Genomic DNA, 20,568 nt, shown 5'->3' on the forward strand with positions numbered 1-20,568 from the left:
GTCGTTGACTTGTCTGTCGGATACGCACAACAACAGCCGAGTGGCTCAGAGCTCAGCTGGGGCAACAAGTCCGTGCGTCGGATCCAATACGCTGCGCAGAGGAGCGGGACGCGCCGGAGTTTAAAAGAAACACCTCAAAGTGATTTTTTTTTTCTTTTTTCCACCTGCAGTTTCAGCTTTTACTGTGTATCAGGTTAGCAGCAGAGCGGAGTGGAGCACACCGATCACCCGATGTGCTTCTGCAGAGTCGGAGTTCACACAGTTAAGTCATCACACAGGTGAAGTGTGCACCAGATGCCTTTACGCCTTGGTGAGGTCGCTCCACTGAGTTTCTTTACCGGCACACGCTGCTAATTAGAGGGAGCAAGTGGCTCCAGCAAACCCCTCCCACTGCACACGCGCACGCACGCACTCACAAACGCACACACACACACGGTGAAGTATACAGCAACAGGCTATATAATTAGACAAACTGTACTCACACAAAGTTTATTCCAGACAAGTTGTAAACTATTTATTTGGATTTTAGTCTCTGATATAGATTTAAAACCCTGATACATAAAGAGACACAGTAAAAGAATATTAATTAAAGGTCCATATTTATTTATTTATAACCTTTATCTGAACAGGAAGGGCCATTAAGAGTAAACTCTCTTTTACAAGGACGACGTATAACATAATATTTTGAAATTTTTAATGTTGAGTTGAAAATTTGAGAGCAGAAATTAAAAAACAACAATGAAAATGATAATTAAAGGAAGTATAATATTTAAGGAAATATCCTTTCAGCTCTTATGTTGTCCTGTTTTAGAGTCTTTGAGCTTTCTGTCCTTTTCCCCATCCCTGCTGCGCATCTAATACAGTTCATACATTCACACATAATTGACAGATTACATTTATCTCCAAAACAGCTGTATACACACATGCTCCATTCACACACACTCACACACTCACACACACACACGTAAACACCCAGATGCACAAAACCGACAAAGCTCATTTGATTTATCATAATATGCTTTATCTGAAAAGTAAGTATCTTATCTCCAGATAAAGGGAGGAAAGACAGAGCAATCCATTCAGTGGTGGAGCATGAAAGGAGGCTGGAGGGAACTATTGCCACACAAGAAGGGGAAACATGGACGGGTCGGCGTTTAGATGAATGAAAAGAAAGACAAGAAAACAGAATGTGGCGAAATGCAGAATGTATAAGGCTGAAGGAGAGACGGCGTGGACGGAGGATTCAGAGCAGGGAGAAAGCTGCTGACCTGCACAGAATGGAAACCTCTGACTGGACTCAGCTTTATAGAGAAATGGAGGATGAAAAAACACAGTCCTACATTGTGTTCTTGGACTTACAGGGTTGGAAAAGAATACGCTTAAGATGTGTGTGTGTGTGTGTGTGTGTGTGTGTGTGTGTGTGTGTGTGTGTGTGTGTGTGTGTGTGTGTGTTATAACTTTGCATGCATTCCTGTGCAAAGTACAGGTTTACATTACAGTCTGAAAGCTTTTAACAAACTTTTTCATCACTATTTTAATTGCGGTTGCTTTTAATCGATTCAAAATACTTTTATTTGGTTTGTCTTTTGTTGGTTAATTTTTTTAAAACGTACTTTTTTTTATTATATTAGGATAATTATTGCACTATTATTCAGATGAGACATTGTAATCATTGGTCAAAATGTGGATTTTTGAGTTGAGTGCCATCTTCTTTGTTTTGTTTTTATCTGGGGGAAAAAAGCTCATACAAAACAAACACAGTCCATTTCATGTTGATGATGGCGATGAAATCTTCATCCAATGGTGGAACAGCTCGTCCTGCAGCTGCAACATCAAATAGGGAAGTAGGGAAGAGGACTGAGCTGGTTTAATCCCTGCCCTACTGTCCTTCCCCCTAAAGCTGGACTCATAGAGACACACTCAGAATGATGCAAGCAAGCCTTTTTATTTTAAGACTGAACAGAGCAGTTTGTGCTCAACATTCTGACTTTAGGCCTGAAACCTCAGAAAGACAGGAAATAAGATAGAGAACAGGTGGGAGGAGGGGAAGGAGCAGGAAAGGAGAGGAGCAGGTACACAGAGGGATTGGAGGGGTAGTGAGAGGGATGGAGGGGAAGCAGGTGAAGGGGCAGAGGGTGGGGGAGGCTCCGCTTCTCGTCCCCACTGACACACTGCTGCAGTTAATCCAGATTAGAGTGTCTAAAACAGGTCGGCTAAATCTGCAGGCCAGCCAGCAATACAGAGGCTGCTGTCAGCCCCAATCACTCACCCTGCACACATGCACACACACACATGCACACACGCACACACACACACACACACACACACACACACATACACACACACACACACACACTGAAATAATCTCCTCTGTGCAAACCAGGTGCCACCAGCAGCTCAGCACAGACTGCCACAAACCCCACCAGCCCCCACTTCCAGTCCAGTTAGGACTCCGCACTGTCAGATAGGACACACATACACACACACACACGCACACACACTAGTCTATTACACCAAGCACTACATTAGGTGTTTATTAATTCTGTGCTTTTACGATCACTTTAATGCCATTCTCTGGTGTCTGAGATTGTCCACAGAGGAGACAGACAGCTAATAGGTATGACACAGGTCTGCACTGAGATTCAGACCCATGACGCGGTGAGTTTGAGTGCACCTTCAGCCTGCTGAGTCACCATAAAGCCCAATATGACCTGCAGATTTAACATGTCCTGTGGCAATTAATCTGACCCTCTGAGGGAGGAAGTTGCAGCTGAACACCTGTAAATGATGGTTCATATTTATCTATTATATATCTATATCTTATGTTGCTCACATGGCCATTGAGAGGGTTTGCTGCAATTGTTCCCTGTGATACAATACTGGGACACTTTGGGGAAAAGCTTGATGTTCTGCAGAACCTATGGAAAATGTATCACACAGCTATGATATTCTACCAAAACTGCATGTGTGAAGTAAGGTGCTTTGGGAAAATCCTTCGAAACCCAGATGAAGTGGTTATTACAGAACATATCAAATACAATATGTATGGCTTATGCTCCATAAAAGATGCAGAACATGTAGTCTGGGGTCACAGAAAAAACAGAGACATCGAAATAATAAGGGACCCATCAATTTATTATGACATGAAGCAACATATTCATAGTGGGAATAACATGTTAATAGTTATAGTCTTGTTTTCCTCCACCATACCTTAATTTACTGAAGTATAGTTAGTATATTATTGATACCTGATTCATACTGAAAATCAACATAAGGTTATAAAGAATGAATGGATGGATATCAAGACTCAGTAACACACTTGTCATATTCATTACTTCTAGGCTGGATTATTGCAATTCCTTATTATTAAAGTGCCCTCACAAGTCTCTAAAGACTCTCCAGTAACACATGTACTCACAAAAACTAGAAAAAGAGATCATATTTCTGCTATTTTAGCTTCACTGCACTGGCTTACTGTACAATCCAGAACATGATTTAAAATACGTCTCCTCACCTACAAAGCTGTTTATGCCCAGGCACCATCATATCTCAAAGAGCTCATAGTACCCACCTAAAATGACCCACTAGAACACTTGTGAACACTTGGCTTACTTGTGGTTCTTAAAATCACCAATAGTAGAATGAGAGGCAGAGCCTTCAACTATCAGGCTCCTTTCCTGTGAAGCCATTTTCTAGTTTGAGTCCAAGGAGCAGAAACCCTCTCTACATTTATGAGGAGGCTGAAAACTTACCTTATAGATAAAGCTTATAGTTAAGGCCAAGCAGGTAGCTCCTGGTCTAAAAAGTGACACCATTGCAGAGGTGCCTTAAACCTGCATCTTTACCAATGGCAAACAGAGGGCAACTGTATGGAGGTCCTCCACTATACCGCATAACTCAATCTCTGGTTTCAAGTCTTCATCAATATATCATGATGTTCTGGTCTCATTCAGAGTAAAATAGACAGTGAAGCAGGGCATGCTTAACAGCGTGACTACCTTGTGATTGACAAGTCACTATCACAGCAACAACGTTGATTACATATCGTAACCATGGCGAACGCCCCAGATTCGCAGAGTTTAGTCGTCTCCATCACTATATATTGTTCAGCAACCCTCTAAGACCCTCTCAGGAGTATTTTGAGTTTTTCTGGTTGGCACATTTAAATGTATTTGTTTTAATGGTTTTAGGCCTGTTTTTACAGTTAACCAGAGACTGTGAATGCATGGTGCTAACCAAGAAGCTAGCACTCGAGTCAGCTCCCCCCTCTCGTGGTCACTTCAATAAGATAATTTATACTGTAGTATTTTAACCTGAAAATTTCCTTCAATTAAATCAGGACAAAACTGAGGTAATTGTTTTTGGCAATAAAGAGAAGAGGATTGCTGTCAGTAAACATCTCGAGTCACTCTCTCTAAAAACTAGCGACCAAGTCCGAAACCTTGGCGTGCTGATAGACTCAGATCTGACCTTCAGCAGTCATATCAAATCAATCACCAAAACAGCCTTCTATCAGCTTAAGAACATATCCAGAGTGAAGGGTTTTATGTCTCAAACAGACCAGGAGAAGTTGATTCATGCTTTCATCTCCAGTAGACTCGACTACTGTAACGGTCTTCTGACTGGACTCCCACAAAAAAGCATTAAACAGCTGCAGCTCATTCAGAACGCTGCAGCTCGAGTTTTAACCAGAACAAAGAGATCAGAGCACATTACTCCAGTTCTAAAGTCTTTACACTGGCTCCCAGTCAGCTATAGAATAGATTTTAAAGTTCTGCTACTGGTCTACAAATCACTGAATGGTTTAGGTCCAGAATACATGAATGACATGTTAGTAGAATATAAACCCAGTAGAGCTCTGAGATCTACTGACTCAGGTCAGATAGTGGAGCCCAGAGTTCAGACTAAACATGGTGAAGCAGCTTTTAGCTGTTATGCTGCACACAACTGGAACAAACTACCGGCAGAACTGAAATCAGCCCCAACTGTGAATATTTTTAAATCCAGGTTAAAAACACTTCTTTTCTCCTGTGCTTATGATTGAGCTCTTTCAAAGCACTTTAAATTTTAATCTTTCATTTGCACTCTATGTCCTTTTAATGATTTTAAAGCAAATCATTATTTTATGCTGCAATCTTATTTTTAATACTCAATATTATAGTATTTTATTCTCTCTTTCTATGTTTCTGTACTTTGTTTTTATTATTAGTGTGTGTGTGGGGTGGTGGTGGTGGGGGGGGGGGGGGGGTATGTATGTGTTGGATGATTGGGTTTTATTTTTATTTCTGAAATTCCATGTTTTTTCAATTTTTTCTGTTAAATGTTTCTTTTATGTAAAGCACATTGAGTTGCCACTGTGTATGAAATGCGCTATATAAATAAAACTGCCTTGCCTTGCCTTGCCTTGATGTTTGACAATCATAAGTATAAACATTTGTGAGCAAAAATGCCAGAAGTTTTTCTGTGGCAACTTATACATCTTCTGTAATTTAATTCAAAATGACCACATTCTTCTTACCAATAGTGGAGGGGTAAAGATTATTTAAATAAGAGGCAGACAAACTACATAGTTCCTTGTTTTAAGTGTGGGGGGCGTAATGGTACATTTATACAGGGGATGTCAAAAGCCTGAGGTGATACATGTTTATGTGGATTGACAATGTTGTCACACAGGCTGCTGTTCATTGTTGTTATGAAGTACAGTAAGCAGAGAAGACAGCTGAACTTAAAACCAGAAGTGTCCAGGCTGTCAAGAAAAGATTTCATGTCCTGTCACAGTCATAAACGTTCAGCTTTGTTCATAAGTTATGGTCATACTGTACTCTGTAATAATAGAATAGGTCCCTGGTAGTAATATTCATATATTTGTGTGTATCAATACATACTGCAAAAAAATGACACTGTACATTTTGAATAATTATATTACAAGCAGTAATCTAAAGCAAAGATTCTATAATAAGGTCATATTAGGCATTTTGTAAGTATCCAGAGTTTTTGGTACTCATTTTTTCTGCCTTATTCTGAGGTAAATATCTTATAATTTTATTACTCCATTGTATATATTGTATATTTTCTATTATATGCCTGTATTACATTGTGTATCTATAAAAAATCCAAAAAAGCAGAAGAATAAAGCCTCTTCAACCCCTCCAAAAACAGTTTTAAAGAATGTGTCTATACTATTTCTTTTTATATAATTTCAAGTATTTGAGGTGTATATTAATTATATATTTGGAAAATACACTTTACCTTGTGACTATACTTTATTGTATTGTTATTGTAGTACATATAGACTTGTAACCTAAGTGTTTGTACAATGTGTCCCTTTAAGTGACGATGTAGTGTCTCCGTACGATGTCAGTGATCATGTTTAGAAATCTTAAGACAGAACAAGCTTTGTTAGTTATTATGATAAGACTAACATAGAGACACATTCAAACATGTCAACTGCCTTGTTTATATTGTCTTACATGATAATATAAGTGATTTTTTCTTTGTCCATCTCCCAGTGAGCAACACCAGGATGTCAGATTACACTATTATGCAGATGATACACACCTGTTTGTCTCTGTTTCACCAAACAATCCTGGTTCTTTGAGTTCTGACTTCAATATTTAGATGTGTTTTAAAAGTTAATTAGCAGAAAACAAAGATATCACCTTTTGAAAGTAAAAAAAGAAACCCTTTATTTAGTGTTTTACCGTCTTTCCAAGTAGATTATGGAAAGACAAGTTAATTTGGTTATTTTAGACTTTAAATATTTGTCATTTTAAGTTTAAAAACACATATTTTTTCATCTTAGGAACATTTCCAGAGTTAGACCATTTTCAAAACAATGCTAAAACGCTGATACATGCTTCCATTACAAGCTGCTTAGATTACAGCAACTCTCTTGTTAACCCTTCACCTTACCACACTACTTATGACACTGATTGACTTTAGAATTTATTTTTAAGTACTGTCTGTTTATGTAATCCTCACATAACTTTCTAGCTTCTATACATACAGCAACAACTCTCAGATCATTCTCTGCCTACTTACTTAACTCAACAGCTAACTTTTTTTTTTTTTTAAAGAACGTAATTCATATCTTTTTGTTTTTAATATATATTTAATTTGAAGGAACATTTCCTCAAATAATACGTTTGTATTTTTGCAATTTGTTTCGTCAATTCCCCCCCCCCCCCCCCCCCCCCTACTTTTTGCTGGGTTTATTTTGTGTTTTTTCTTTCAGATTTATTATTTTTTAATTCTGATGCACTTTGGCCTGCATGAAAGACATGAAATATGCTCTACAATTAAACAACATATTATAAGCTATATATTAATATTAGTATTATCATTATCAGTGAAGGGAACATGTCCCTAAAGTGTAATCACATGTTTCACATTCCTTATAAAACTACAGCCACCATAAATGTGAATTATGCAAGATACATGCGTGTGTGTTTGTGTGTGTGTATGTAGTGAGTCAGGAGTTGCAGTGTGAGGTGAGGTGTGTCAGTGTGGAGGATGAGTGATTACAGTGGACAGTAATCCTGCAGATGGATTAGCAGGTGGTATTAGGAGAAGTGGGGGTGTAGCACACTGCCACCTCTGAACTGTCACAATATGGAGCGGCAGCTCGCACGGCCTCACCTCCGCCTGCTTCACCCCAGTAAAAACACACACCTGACACTGTAACAAACATACAGTGGAAAGGTGACAACAAGGACTGATTGCTTGGTGGGTTATGGAGCCAATAGTGTTTAAGTTGACAAAAAGCTGCTGCTGCTGCTGCTGTTGTTGCTGTAAGAACAAAATCATGTGTATCACCACAAAGGTTGCAGTGTTGCTTTCTTGAGTTACTTGGTTTTTTAAAAGTTCCTGTAGTTGAAGTGAAAGCATATTAGCGTGTCAAAAGTTTAGTTCTATTTTATTAACTTTATAATGTATTATAGAAATGAGTTCAGGCCTGTATTCAAAGCTATGGATGGGATGTTGTTCATAAATATTTTGAATATTGAAACTGAATTTGAAGATGTTTGTTTCAACGATGACCCTAGAAGAACCTAACTAGGAATTGTACATCTTATGAAACAACGTTTTCTGTCCCTAAATAACCTTTACCTCACATTGTGTACCTGTTGCTATAATAAAAGCATAATGTACAGAAGGATTTAAGATCCCATAATAATTATACTATGTCTTATAAGCAAACGTAGAAAACCCGGAAGTAAAGGTAAAGGTAAAGGTACTTTATTTGTTACACATACAGTTGTACAGTGAGATTCAGTCTCTGCATTTAACCCATCCTAAGTACTAGGAGCAGTGGACAGCCACTGTGCAGCACCCTGGCACCAACTCCAGTTCTATTTCAGTACCTTAGTCACAGGAGAATTAACCTAACGTACATGTTCATATATACAGTTCAACAGCTTGGTCAGAATCCGGGCTATTTTAAGAATTGACTGCCTAACAGAAGCGGCACCAACTGTTGATTTTGACGAGGTTCTTTGTCTGTTTCTTGCTCACCTTTTCTCAAAGTGTGATACTGAAGCGGTATCAGGTGCGGTAATGTAAGTTCCTGCCGAAAAGCTCTGATATATGCTGCAGTTGATCCTACATGGATTCAGCTCACAGCTTCCGAATCCTCCGGGTTTTATGTTTTATGAGCATAAAGTAAGTTGTAATCCCTTCAGAGGTCAGAGCATGTTATCAGGCAGTGATACAAAGCTGCAACACACATTTAAGATACTGTTGCAAATGTGCTGTCAGGGCCACCATATAATTGTGTGTATTTCAATATAATTTTTTTGGGGTGTTTTACTTTCTTAGCATTGGTAAAGTAAAGTAAAATTAAAATGATTCCAACAGATTTGATAGAAGAAACAATGGTGTCTTGTTTTTGGGAGCTAGGTCTGACTTCTGAGTGACAACACTGTCCTAAAGGTTTATTTTGAATCTCAACTAGTTAACTCCAGGAAGGTTTAGTGACTACAGATCAGGTGGGAACAAAACTTTCTTTTTTATACCTTATTTAAACACAGTTCATAGGTGTTTCTCCATGGCTGTTGATTGTGTACGATACTACACTATCTCATTCTTTCAGTGAATTCCCATAAATTGTCATGAGTTTGGTGAGGATGAGGATGTCAGAGTGTTTTTCAGACTCATTGCAGCTAAAGGGGGAAAAGCGTTGGCCAGTTAGGCAGGCATTAGGTCAAGTTTAGGCTGAGCCAACATGACGCTCATCCCAAGCTGGTCAACAGACTGACAGGGAGTGGAAGTTCCCCCCAAAATCCTATGACGCCATTTTTGTAATTTACTTGCTTAAACCATGGTGAGAACCTAACAGATGTAGAGATACAGGGAAGTGAAATATTTCTAACTGGCTGCATTCGTGAAGAGGTTTAGGCTGCACGTTTTTCTCAAGGACACCACAGCAGTTACCGGTTCATGAGATAAACTACAAATAGATCTTTTTTTGGAGGATGGGACATGTACATTTGCTTTAAATCAGTATAAATTCAACAGCCTTTCACTTGAGATTCTGTTTAGCCTCTCTACCTTCATCTCCTCTGACTTGCAGGAGGGCGACTACAGAGGCAGTCAGTTCTATAAGTTGATGAGTGAGTTTTCACTGACATCTGGTGGACAAACTACATTAACTATCTGAATTTGACTGACAGGATTGCGAATGTACAAATGTTGCTGAGTAGGCAGCCCACATGAAAACATAACTTTTTCAAATCCTATTCCTATAGTGTAACTATGATGTGGTGGATTTTCAATGCATCCATCACACACAATGGCATGTTTTTATTCATTTAAATACATTATTTTGCAGAATTATCATGTTTGAGCTTGTGTCTGAAATGTTTGTTGTGGTATCAGTTTAGTATGTAATTCATTTTGAACATAATGTTCTTTATTTGGTATTAAAAATGCATGAAAAAAGGAGAACAAGATAAGATAAGATAAAACTTTATTGAAATTTGCATGTAGGAAACAAGGTAAGAGCTAGTAATAAACACAACACAATGAAAAGTAGATGGAATTCAATCTATATACCTACAATATAAACATTATACCACAGTACACATCACACATGGCTTGTAGGTTGTAGAAATACAAAGGTTTGACAAAATGTAATGTTTCAGGTAGATGTAGCTGTATATATTATTTAGGTAAAATAATGAATGCAAAATAAATTAAATATGCATCAGTGTCGCCTGCATACACACTCACATAGGATGGAGGAGCATATGGGATGGAATGATAAGGTGGACGTGAGGGGTCACAGCTGCTTGATCCTTTTATCACAGTTCTTGTTGTACAGTCTGAAGAAATTAGAGATAGACACGACCAGAAAAGATTTTTATTTTATTGATAACAGAATAAGCTTGCTTATAGTTTAAGATTCATGTTATCTCACTTTTGACAAGACATGATGTATAATGTTAACCAAAATGTTACCAAATGGTTTGGGATGTAACAGATAGTACCGGTAGATGGCAGTATAATGTACGTGACGCTTCAAACGTGTCAACAATTTACACCATGAAGCAGAAAAGTAATGTGATGCCTTTACGGAGCTCAGGTTAAGAGTCTAATATCATTTAATGTCACGAATTGATATTGTTATGAGCTAAAAGATGATGAGCAAACAATAAATTAATAATGATAAAAATTACCAAAGTCACTCAGTAAAAAGATGAATGGATGTTGTGATAAATCAATTTGCACAGAACTACTTTACAGCGAATGAGGATATCCGTCCAAAAAATGATACGTTTATTGTTAATCCAAAACATAAACACAATGAAAATGAAAATAACTTGTTGAAGATATACAATATGTATTAATTTTATTTTTTGAGTGCAGCTTTTTGTCATTAAAACTTCATTATTTACTTCGCTGGATCGTTCGTGTACAATGATTATAATATATCCGATAAACTTGAACGCAGCTCCTCTCAAACCCGGATATTTTGCTGTTGTGGATACTTCAGTGAAGCTACAATGAGCTATAAAAACATGTCGCTGATGACAAATGTCTTTTAAAAATGACTTTAAAACACAATAGTCGTTACTACTGAACGTCACTGTGAGTCGTCGGATGGAGTAGTGTAAGAGAGCAGCTAGTAAACATTAGTGTACTGTGTCAGTGTTACATTAGTGAGTGAAGTGTTATCTGACAGGATGCTTAAAGAGTCCTATCCCTTCGTGGAGGACAGCTTCAGTCGCTTCCCGTCTCAGAGCAACATCTACGGGTTGTGTCAGGCCGGGGAACAGGAGCTGCTGGCCGCTACTCTCAAAGGGAAGGTGGTGAGCTTCAGATACCAGGAGCTGCAGCACAAAATCCGACCTGTGGCCAAAGAGGTGCAGTTCACCTACATACCAGGTACCCGCCACTACACCTGAGGACAGCTGTGATGACTGATACACACATATGTAGCTTATTACAGTAATATCATAGTAGCCTGGCTCAGTTACTGTAGTACACAGTGCAGTATAGAATAGTACAATGATGTATTTAATATGTTCATCTATGTTCAAACTTTTGGACAATTTATATTAATAATAATAATAATAATAATAATAATAATAATAATAATAATAATAATAATAACAATACATTTATTTAGTATAACACCTTTCTCAAATAAAATTCACACAGTGCTTCACATGAATAAAACTAAACAGTCTAGCTTTTATTAAATTTTATGTCTTTTATTTCATTTAACCTTTTTCTGTTTTAATCTATTTTAACTTTAAAAACATCTTCAATTAATGTCCCTTCTTTTTTTGTATGTATGAATTTTACTTTATTTAAATAACTTTTTTCAAAAATCATTCTAATTTTCGCATGTGTATTGGTCTCTTTTTTTTCTTCTTCGTAATTTGTTCTTTGTTTTTGTTCCTTCATCATTTTTTTCTTCTTTTTCTTTGCGTTGTCCTCGGTCTACACTGCTGTCTTATTATCAGCTTGTCAATCAGCTGTGATGCACTTTATACTACATTAACCTGTATAAAAGCTGCTATATAGATAAAGATTGATTGGTTGATAAAAACATGCAAACATTAAAACAAAGGCAATAAAAACATACAATCAATGAAATTGACACAAGTACAGAGATAGAAAACATTTACTCCAGTACTAGTTTGATGTACCTTCACTTCACTTGTGTATTTCCATTTAATACTGCAGCTTCATACAGTTCAGAGAGGAATACTGTTTATTTACTTTTCACTTGATAGCTATAATTTCTAGTTACTTTGCAGCTTAACATGACATGACTGTATTGGTGGGGGGAAGATGACCAGAATGTATTGCAATTTAAACAACAATGGGGTCGCCATTGTTGTTTAAATTGCAGTGAAAGGATGAGTGAAAGGACCCCCCCCCAAAAAAAAATAAAATTAAAAATTAAGACACCACCAATGTTTTAACATCACATTTATAAAGTTGATGATGACAACAATAATCTAACAAGGCCTGCAAGTCTTTATAGTCGGGTTCTTTTTAATTAGTTTTTTTGACCCAGCTGTTGGGTTAATTTGACCGAACCCTCTAGAAGGTTGGGTCTAATTAACCCAACCTTCTATGGTCAAACGTCCTTAGATAGGCCCCACGTATAATAATGCAATATCAAATGAAAACAGTAAAACATAGAAAATATCACAAACGCAAATCATAGAGTGCAACAAAAAAACACCCTCCGAAATGGAAAAGCTTACCATAGGGGCTATTAATGTGTAATAAGATATACTGCGGTCTGTATGACCACAGTGGTGGTCAGAGGTATAAATGCTCAGAAATCATTTGTGTTTTATTTTAGCACCTTATAAAAAGGAAAAGTGACGGGCTGACAGGCTTGTAGTTTTTATTTAAACAGAGTTATTAACATTATAATAACTCAAACGGTTCTAGTGTTAAAGGTACATAATATTCCACTCAGGCATGTGCCCAACCTGTGCGTTCCGCTCAAGAATGATGCGCGAGAATGTACCGAAATTTGGCGCCGTTTGATTCGACGTGAGCTAATACTTGATAGTACTGACATAATTCAGTTGGTACCACTAAAAGTACCAACCTCGGTACCCACATGTTGAGAAGCAGCTCCTATCATCTGTATAACCAGTAAACCAACATGAAAATCACTCAGACATCCATCAGAGCCTGAGGTCATGTGATTGTACTTTCACCACAGTGGGGCTCCTTCCTCTGTTGCAGGAAGCACAAATAATCTGATGCGTCCATTAAAGATCTTTTTCCAGATGTGCTTAACAGTGTAAACTGTAGCATGGTAAAAAAAATACTCCACATGATGAATAACAAGTTATACAATTCACAAGACACCAATTTTTGGATTTCCTCCTCATAAATTACATTTTGGACAAGACTTGCACGTCATAGCTCACATGTAATATAGATTATACAGAATAAGCACTGTAGCTGTTCCAATTAAGTAAATAATAATAATACAATAGTATGCTAAGAGAAATGAACAGTTTTGATAAGAAAGATTTCTAATTTTAGTTCAACTGTGTTTTCTGCTGCAAATAATTTGACTAAATCAACAGTCAGGTGTCTAATCAGAGTTTAAAGTGTGTTAGATGTCAGATTAGTACTTTTATTGTGATGTGTAAACTGTTGTCTTGTTGGTTTTGATCCTTCTTCCTTCTTAATTTAGTTGATGCAGAGATCGTATCAATTGACGCCTTCATCAAGTCTCCACCCAAAAGAGGCCTGGTGGTGGGCATCACCTTCATAAAGGTATCGTCATATAAAGTTCAGGAGTCACTTTACCGTAATGATTGTAAAACACTTCTACAGCGATAGACACATTTCTTCTGATCTGCTGCAGGATTCTGGTGACAAAGCCACTCCATTCCTGAATATCTACTGTGACTATGAACCCGGCTCAGAGTTCAACCTGGAGTCCATTGCTCGTGAGTGACACGGTGTCCAGATGCTGACTCTAACAGATGTTTCACATGCTGATGTTAGTGTGTCTCTCTTAACAGAAAGTTGCCTGAATCTGGAGCTGCAGTTCACACCTTTTCAGCTCTACCATACAGAGTAAGTTTGCAGCTGCAGAGCCGTGACACACTGTTAACAAATCTACAACACATGATTAATGCAAGTCAAGTTCACACTGATAGACTCAGCTCATATTAGACTTTAACTATAAATCAGAACTATCCAGTGAGTATCATTCACCTCTCATATATTTGTTTTATTACTATTACTATTACTATTATTATTATTCCTATATACTTTGTGTGTCTGTGTGTGTGTGTCTGTGTATATGTATATTGCTCTTTTGTGTTAACGTGCATGACCACATGAATTAGCCCTAGTGGGATGATAAAGTTTACCTTGACCTTTGCTTTCTCTGTTAGAGTGCAGTGTGAGGATGGAAGCATTGAGACGGTGTTTCTGCTCAGTGGACATGACCAGAGGATCCACCTGTACAAGGAGGTCAGATAAGACAGGGGTGTGTGTGTGTGTGTGTGTGTGTGTGTGTGTGTGTGTGTGTGTGTGTGTGTGTGTGTGTGTGTATTTTGATTACAACTTGAAAATGGAAAACCTTTCCTCCTGCTTATCTATGAATGAATATGTAAATGCTTATGTGAATATATGTACTCATGTATATGTATGTTTTAACATCTGCAGTACCTTTTTAAAAGTAGACAATTTAATTAATTGATTTCAAAATCATTTCATTATATCATTTAATTCAATTTATTTATCTTTTATTTATTAATTAATTTTCCATCTACAATCATCTCCACTGTATTCGTCCCCTCTGTTTGTGTGCAGATATGAAATGGGAACAAACACTGAACATGAATTATTAATCCACTTTTTACTATCAAATTTTTTTCTTGATCTTAGAAACAGCAGCCAACAACAAGATTCATCCTTCTGACATATAGAAGGCTCGTGGATTAGAAAGCATGAAAGCCACAGGAATCCTTTTTTTTTATAGTGAGGGAGATAAAAAAGAAGATGTTGATGAGTTTTGCTTTTACTTTGATTTATCATGCAAACACCAGAGCATCACTCAGCCTGACTCTCTCTGTCTCCAACAGAACGCCTCCCTCCACCAGTTTGAAGAGCAGCCAGTGGAGAGACTCTTCCCTGAACTACAGGAACTGCCCAGCAAGTCAGTCTGTGTGACCTCAGCTCTGTTAGCGCTCTAACTTATATGATTGTCCCCTGTTACATAATGAATCATGGCGAATATGACTGGTCTTTTTAGCCACTGACTACATCTTTAATTCATAACAACATAACAATTAATCTGCTTATAATGAGAAGAGTCTGCTCCTTTGATTTTGTGTTACAATGAGAAAAGTTTCTTGATATAAGAAGACTAACAGATATATTATTATTATATATGTATGTAGTGATGACTAGAAAAATGGGTCACAATAGTAGAAAGAGTATTTTATTATAAAGTGAAAAGGATGTTGTTTAAACTATAAAAAAATCTTGAGGAAATGTATTTTTGTCAGGGTGTCAGCATTATTAATAATAACAATAATAATCTTTATTTATAGAGAACTTTTCTAAATGTCTCTTCTCACATCAAATGAAAACCAGCGGTTCATACCAAGCAGCAGAATTAAAACAACCAAAACGTAAAACAATTACATTAAGACTGAGTACAGTGCAAATGGGCAACCAATAAAAATCAACCAATTTTATCAAATCTATAAGACTTGAGCAATCAGAACAAGTTAATAACACAAGTTACAGTGTCACCAGCAAAAAGGCGAATCAGTAAGATTCATAAAAACCTGTAAAAATTAGTGGTCCAGCCAGTTAATAAGATAAAATAAAAATGATATTATAATAAAATATTGAAGTGCTCTTACAAAAAAGTATGTTTTAAGAAGTGGTTTAAAGAAATCACTGAAACCACTGATCTGATTTCCTCAAGCAGCTCGTTCCAGAGTTTTGGAACGATAAGCTGTTATATGTCAATAATCAAATATGTGAATCAACATAGAAATGAATGTGTGATCCCTAACTCTCCATGTTGGTGTTTCTCCTCCCTCTATGCAGCGTGTTGTGGTTGGATGTGTTGAGTATACCTGGTGGCCGGCGACTGTCCGCGTTTGGCTGTCAGAACGGATTCGTTGGACTGGCTCTGGTTAACCAGACTGGACCAGGTGAGGCAAAGCAGAAGAAGAAGAAGAATGTCTCAGTGAGATTCAGAGAAAGTGATCTCAGTGATCTCAGTGATGTCATTCAGCTGCTGTATACACCTGCTCCTTTGGCAAGACTTCCATGTTAAAATACTCTGTTTATGTGGTGTTGAAAGTCCACTATGCATTTATTCTGGCTGATGGACAGAGCTATGATAGAAATTAGGTCACCGGACTCCATATACTTATAAGGATGATAAAGGGGTCCCCCCCCAGCAGATGCAACAAAACTAACAGAAGATTCAGCAACATGTCAAGTAGCCGATCCAGAAAAAAATGCTGTATTTAAGTATATATCTAATAATAACACCAGTATAATTGATTCAGCTCATTTCAAAGGAGCTTTACACTCTTTGTATTTGTTTGTTTCACTTTTTAATGATCAGTTATAAATATGCAAAGGATGAGACTACGAGGCCAGCAGTAGAGGGGGGGGGGGGGGGGGGGGGGGTCTCAAGAAGGAATAATAACATGTTTTCTTGTTCTGTTGTTCTGCCCGTCCTGCTAACACTGTGTGAATGCAGCATGTGTCAGATCACTCCTTCGTTCACTGTAGTTCTTTTTCTCAGCGGGCAATTTAGACATAGTCATAGCAGGGAAAGCACAGGTGTTACTGATAACATTAACGATGGCTGTTGTATTTAAGTGTCTCAGTAAATCATGACGGTGTGAGAGTGAGCCAGTATGTGCAGCCTATAACTGAAGCAGCTACATGGAATTCAGCCATAATTAATTGCGGTGTCATGAGCCAAAATGTGTGGGGGGGGGGGGGGGGGGGGGGGGTATACCAAAGGTGTGTGTGGCCTTTTAAAGAGAGTATGTGAAGAAGTAAATTCTTAACCAAAGTGCAATCTTTTATGTCATTTGTGCCATTTTAAAATGATATACATATACAGTATATACACGGTGATGATATAGGACTGTCTCTATGTGTGTTTAAAGCATTGTGTGTTCTTTTTCAGAGGTTTTGCAGAGCTGGCGGGTGCAGTTCGACAGTCCGATCTCCATAGTGCTGCTGTTTCCGCTCAGCTGCCAAACGGAACCCAACCAGCCTGGTGGAGAGAAAAGTACGTTACTGCTCCGTTGTTGTAGTTTGTTCTTTTGTGTTTTTACAAGCAGTCTAACTTATGTCAGGACATGATTGTGGTTTGGTAAAATTCAAGAAGTATGTTTGGTTGTTGTCTTTTTCAGGAGTGGAGATGGAAGGATACAACCTGCTGGTAACCAGCACTATAGAGATGGCAGTTGTCTACAGGTCAGCATCAGAAAGCTGCATTTATCACTTAGTTTTCTTTGCTTTCTCTCTCTCTCTGTTGTTATGGAAATGTCAGTAGGCTGAGGTCAGAGCTATGTGTGTGTGTGTGTGTGTCAGAGACGTGCAGGACCGGGGTTTGTCTCACTCGACGTGCCTCTCAGAGAGTGATCAGTGGGACGCGGTGCTCTGTGCTCTGGTCATTGACCTGGATTTTGACGGGCAGAAGGAGGTGCTGTTGGGAACATATGGACAGGTCAGAGCACGTCTTCACCAATAGACTTCATTATCATCATGTTGTTTTACCCTTATTATTCATTCTAAACCATGTTTTCTGTCAGTCTGGATATGAGAATATAAAATACACTCTATATTCTATGTCTAGTCCCATTAAATTCCTATTGTCTTCAATGCATTCTTACTATAACTCATAACTCATCCCCAAACAGTTTGGCTTTCTATAAGAAATGCTCTGTTATTCATATTTGTCTGTAGGCTCTTCTCACTGATTTAACGTGTGTGGAACCCAGTTGGAATAAAAGCAATGTCACATGTTTTTCTTCACCATTCAGGATTTATTTTGTTGGGGGACTATGTTTAGCCACGGATTCGATGTGTGTGAATATTAACAGCCGCAGGACGGTGTACTGTGTCTGAGACTGGCTCAAAATAAACCACGGTGCCCATTGATGTGTAGCAGTAGTGTGGTAGTTTTTAGGCAAATGTTTTGATCTTTTCATGAGATTTGTCAGTAATAATAGAAATGTAGAATATATCCAGATAAATCCATTAAGTAGAATGACATGCTGATGTGGTGAGATCTTAATAACAGCAGTGTTACCTTTCTGCCATACAGGAACTCCTTTGTTACAAATTCGGGGCGACAGGAAGCAGACGAGATGGAGACTTTCAGCTGCTGTGGAGGCGGAGCTTCAAGAGTCCTTTGCTGTCCATCATCTACTTAGACTTGACGGGGGACGGATTGAGGGAGCTGGCTGTCCTCACACTGAAGGGACTGCATATCTTACAGGTACAAAGCAGAAGACTGTCCTAGCTGTTAGTACATCCATGATGCTTACAGCTACTCAGGCTGTGTGTATCTGTGCTGATGCTGCCATTTCTCTGCATAGTACGTATTGAACTGAGAAATGCTGGTATTTCTCCTGGAGAAGTTAGTTGCTGACCTCTAGTGGCTGAAAGCAGAAGTTGCAGCAAAATTGAGCTCTGTTTAAAAGCCACTCACCTCTTTTCTCCTCTTCTCTTAATCTTTGGTGGCCTATAATTCACAAAAATAAACACATCCCATTAATGCAAAGCCCACTTTTAAAATAGCAAACTAAAACAGACACTTCAGTTTGAATAAATACTTTAATAATACGCTTTTTGAATATTCTTTTTGCACCATTTGTCATAACTCACACCATTACTCACCATTAGAAAGTGACCAACAGGCCTTACAAACCCACACATGGATTATAACCACCATCTGCTATTGAAAATAACACATCTCACTTCATCACCTTTTCAGCTTTGTCATCCTCACACATCCAAAATCAGCTCATCACACCCTCCACAAGACAACCTCTGTATCACATCTGTAGAGATGCTCAGTGTTGATATTTTGTCAAGACAAACGAATCCAGCTGACTTCCTCAAATCTGTTTCACATACTGTACATCTCATTTGATGTTATTTTACTTCTTCTCTGTCCTTTCAGCATAGTCTCACCTACACTGCTGATTTGGTCCTGGAACGGCTCGCCCAGAAGGTGTCAGCGCTGACAGCCGGCTCTGAGCAGGACTCAACCAAAGACACTGAGGAGAAGGATGCTCCTGTAAAGAAAGAGGAGAGCACAGATGTCACACCATCAAATTAAGAAAGACAGTGTTCACCTCCTGGAGTTCCGGTAGTTCAGACTGAAGCTTTCGCCTTATTTTAAAGATGCAATGTGAAGAATTTTCTCAAGGGAGCCGTATTACTGATTAGTTACATTTAGCTATAGCGAGAAGATCAAACATCACTTTCACCAGTCAAAAAATAACACTGCTTTGTGGTTTCATACTGAGGATACTGTAAGTGATTGTAAAAGAAAAAACTGATGAGTTCAAATTAAACCAAGCAAATACAGTGACACATGCTGACCTTTCTTAGACTAATCCCTTATCTGTGAGGAGGAGTAAGCTCTTTGGAATTATGTAATTATGTTGTAGACTAGTAGATGACGCGCTGTAGATATTGTGCAGCAATTTGCGGATAATAAATGACACATTTAGGTCATTACATACACTCTTTGTTGTTTATCTCCTGTGTTGTTACTGTGTTTTTTCCCCCCCTTTCTACGCTCACTTTGAAAATTGAATTTCAAAATGTTACTTTTAACAGGTTTGACACTGGTTGTATTTGATCACTCTGAGAGACTATTGAGTCACCTGTTAGTAGAGAATTCCAGAAACAGGTGGGACCACATTGGAAAGATGTCCACAGGTAAACATAAATGGTTTATTTTTTACATACAGGAAAAAAGATTTTAAGGCTGAACATGAGAGCAGATTATTTAAAATAGACATTTATTACAGTTCTTAGTGTAACATCATGATACATGTCTTTAAGATGTTTTATTTTTTTGGGGGTGGGAGGTGGGGGGCTTATAATAAGATCAATGAAATCCAAAACTAGAAAAATGAGCCAAAAGAATTAAGGTTAAATCTTTCAAATAAAAAAAAGGTTATATTAGATGGTAAGATGATACAGAAAAAGCAGTGGCGTCAGTCCAAAAGATCTTTGCTTTATTGGTCTCGTCTTTCGGCCGGTCAGTGGCACTGTAGTCCTCTCTGGAGCTCTCCAACTATATTCCCCTCTCCTGCACTACAAAGGCAACAATAACAACAGCTGCGCTTATCACACTGAGGACTTCACAAAGAAACATGACGTGAAGACGACTTAAGAAAAAGAGATCCCCCACACCACCCCCCCCTTTCTCTTTGCGCCTTGCTCCTTAAGAATCTGTTGCACTTGTTTTCATGGTTGATCGTCTCTGTGCACACTCACTTGTGACTGCTGCTTTTATTTTAAGGGCGCGGGGTTGTTTCAGCGCGTCAACAATAAGGAGCA

General features: G+C 38.2%; 1 protein-coding gene across 1 annotated transcript; it reads left to right on the forward strand.

Annotated features, from left to right (window-relative positions):
- Positions 1 to 10,976: 10,976 nt before the first annotated feature.
- kptn (kaptin (actin binding protein)) lies at positions 10,977 to 19,729 on the forward strand. Its single transcript, XM_062433205.1, has 12 exons — positions 10,977 to 11,385; positions 13,679 to 13,761; positions 13,853 to 13,937; positions 14,013 to 14,067; positions 14,391 to 14,469; positions 15,084 to 15,157; positions 16,063 to 16,169; positions 17,168 to 17,272; positions 17,397 to 17,460; positions 17,578 to 17,713; positions 18,314 to 18,487; positions 19,175 to 19,729. Exons 1-12 carry the CDS (start codon positions 11,184 to 11,186, stop codon positions 19,331 to 19,333), a joined length of 1,323 nt encoding a protein of 440 aa, XP_062289189.1. The 5' UTR covers positions 10,977 to 11,183; the 3' UTR covers positions 19,334 to 19,729.
- The last annotated feature ends 839 nt before the right edge of the window (positions 19,730 to 20,568 follow it).

The sequence above is a fragment of the Scomber scombrus genome, chromosome 14 (assembly GCF_963691925.1).
Source record: "Scomber scombrus chromosome 14, fScoSco1.1, whole genome shotgun sequence".
In the NCBI taxonomy this organism is placed as follows: Eukaryota; Metazoa; Chordata; class Actinopteri; order Scombriformes; family Scombridae; genus Scomber; species Scomber scombrus.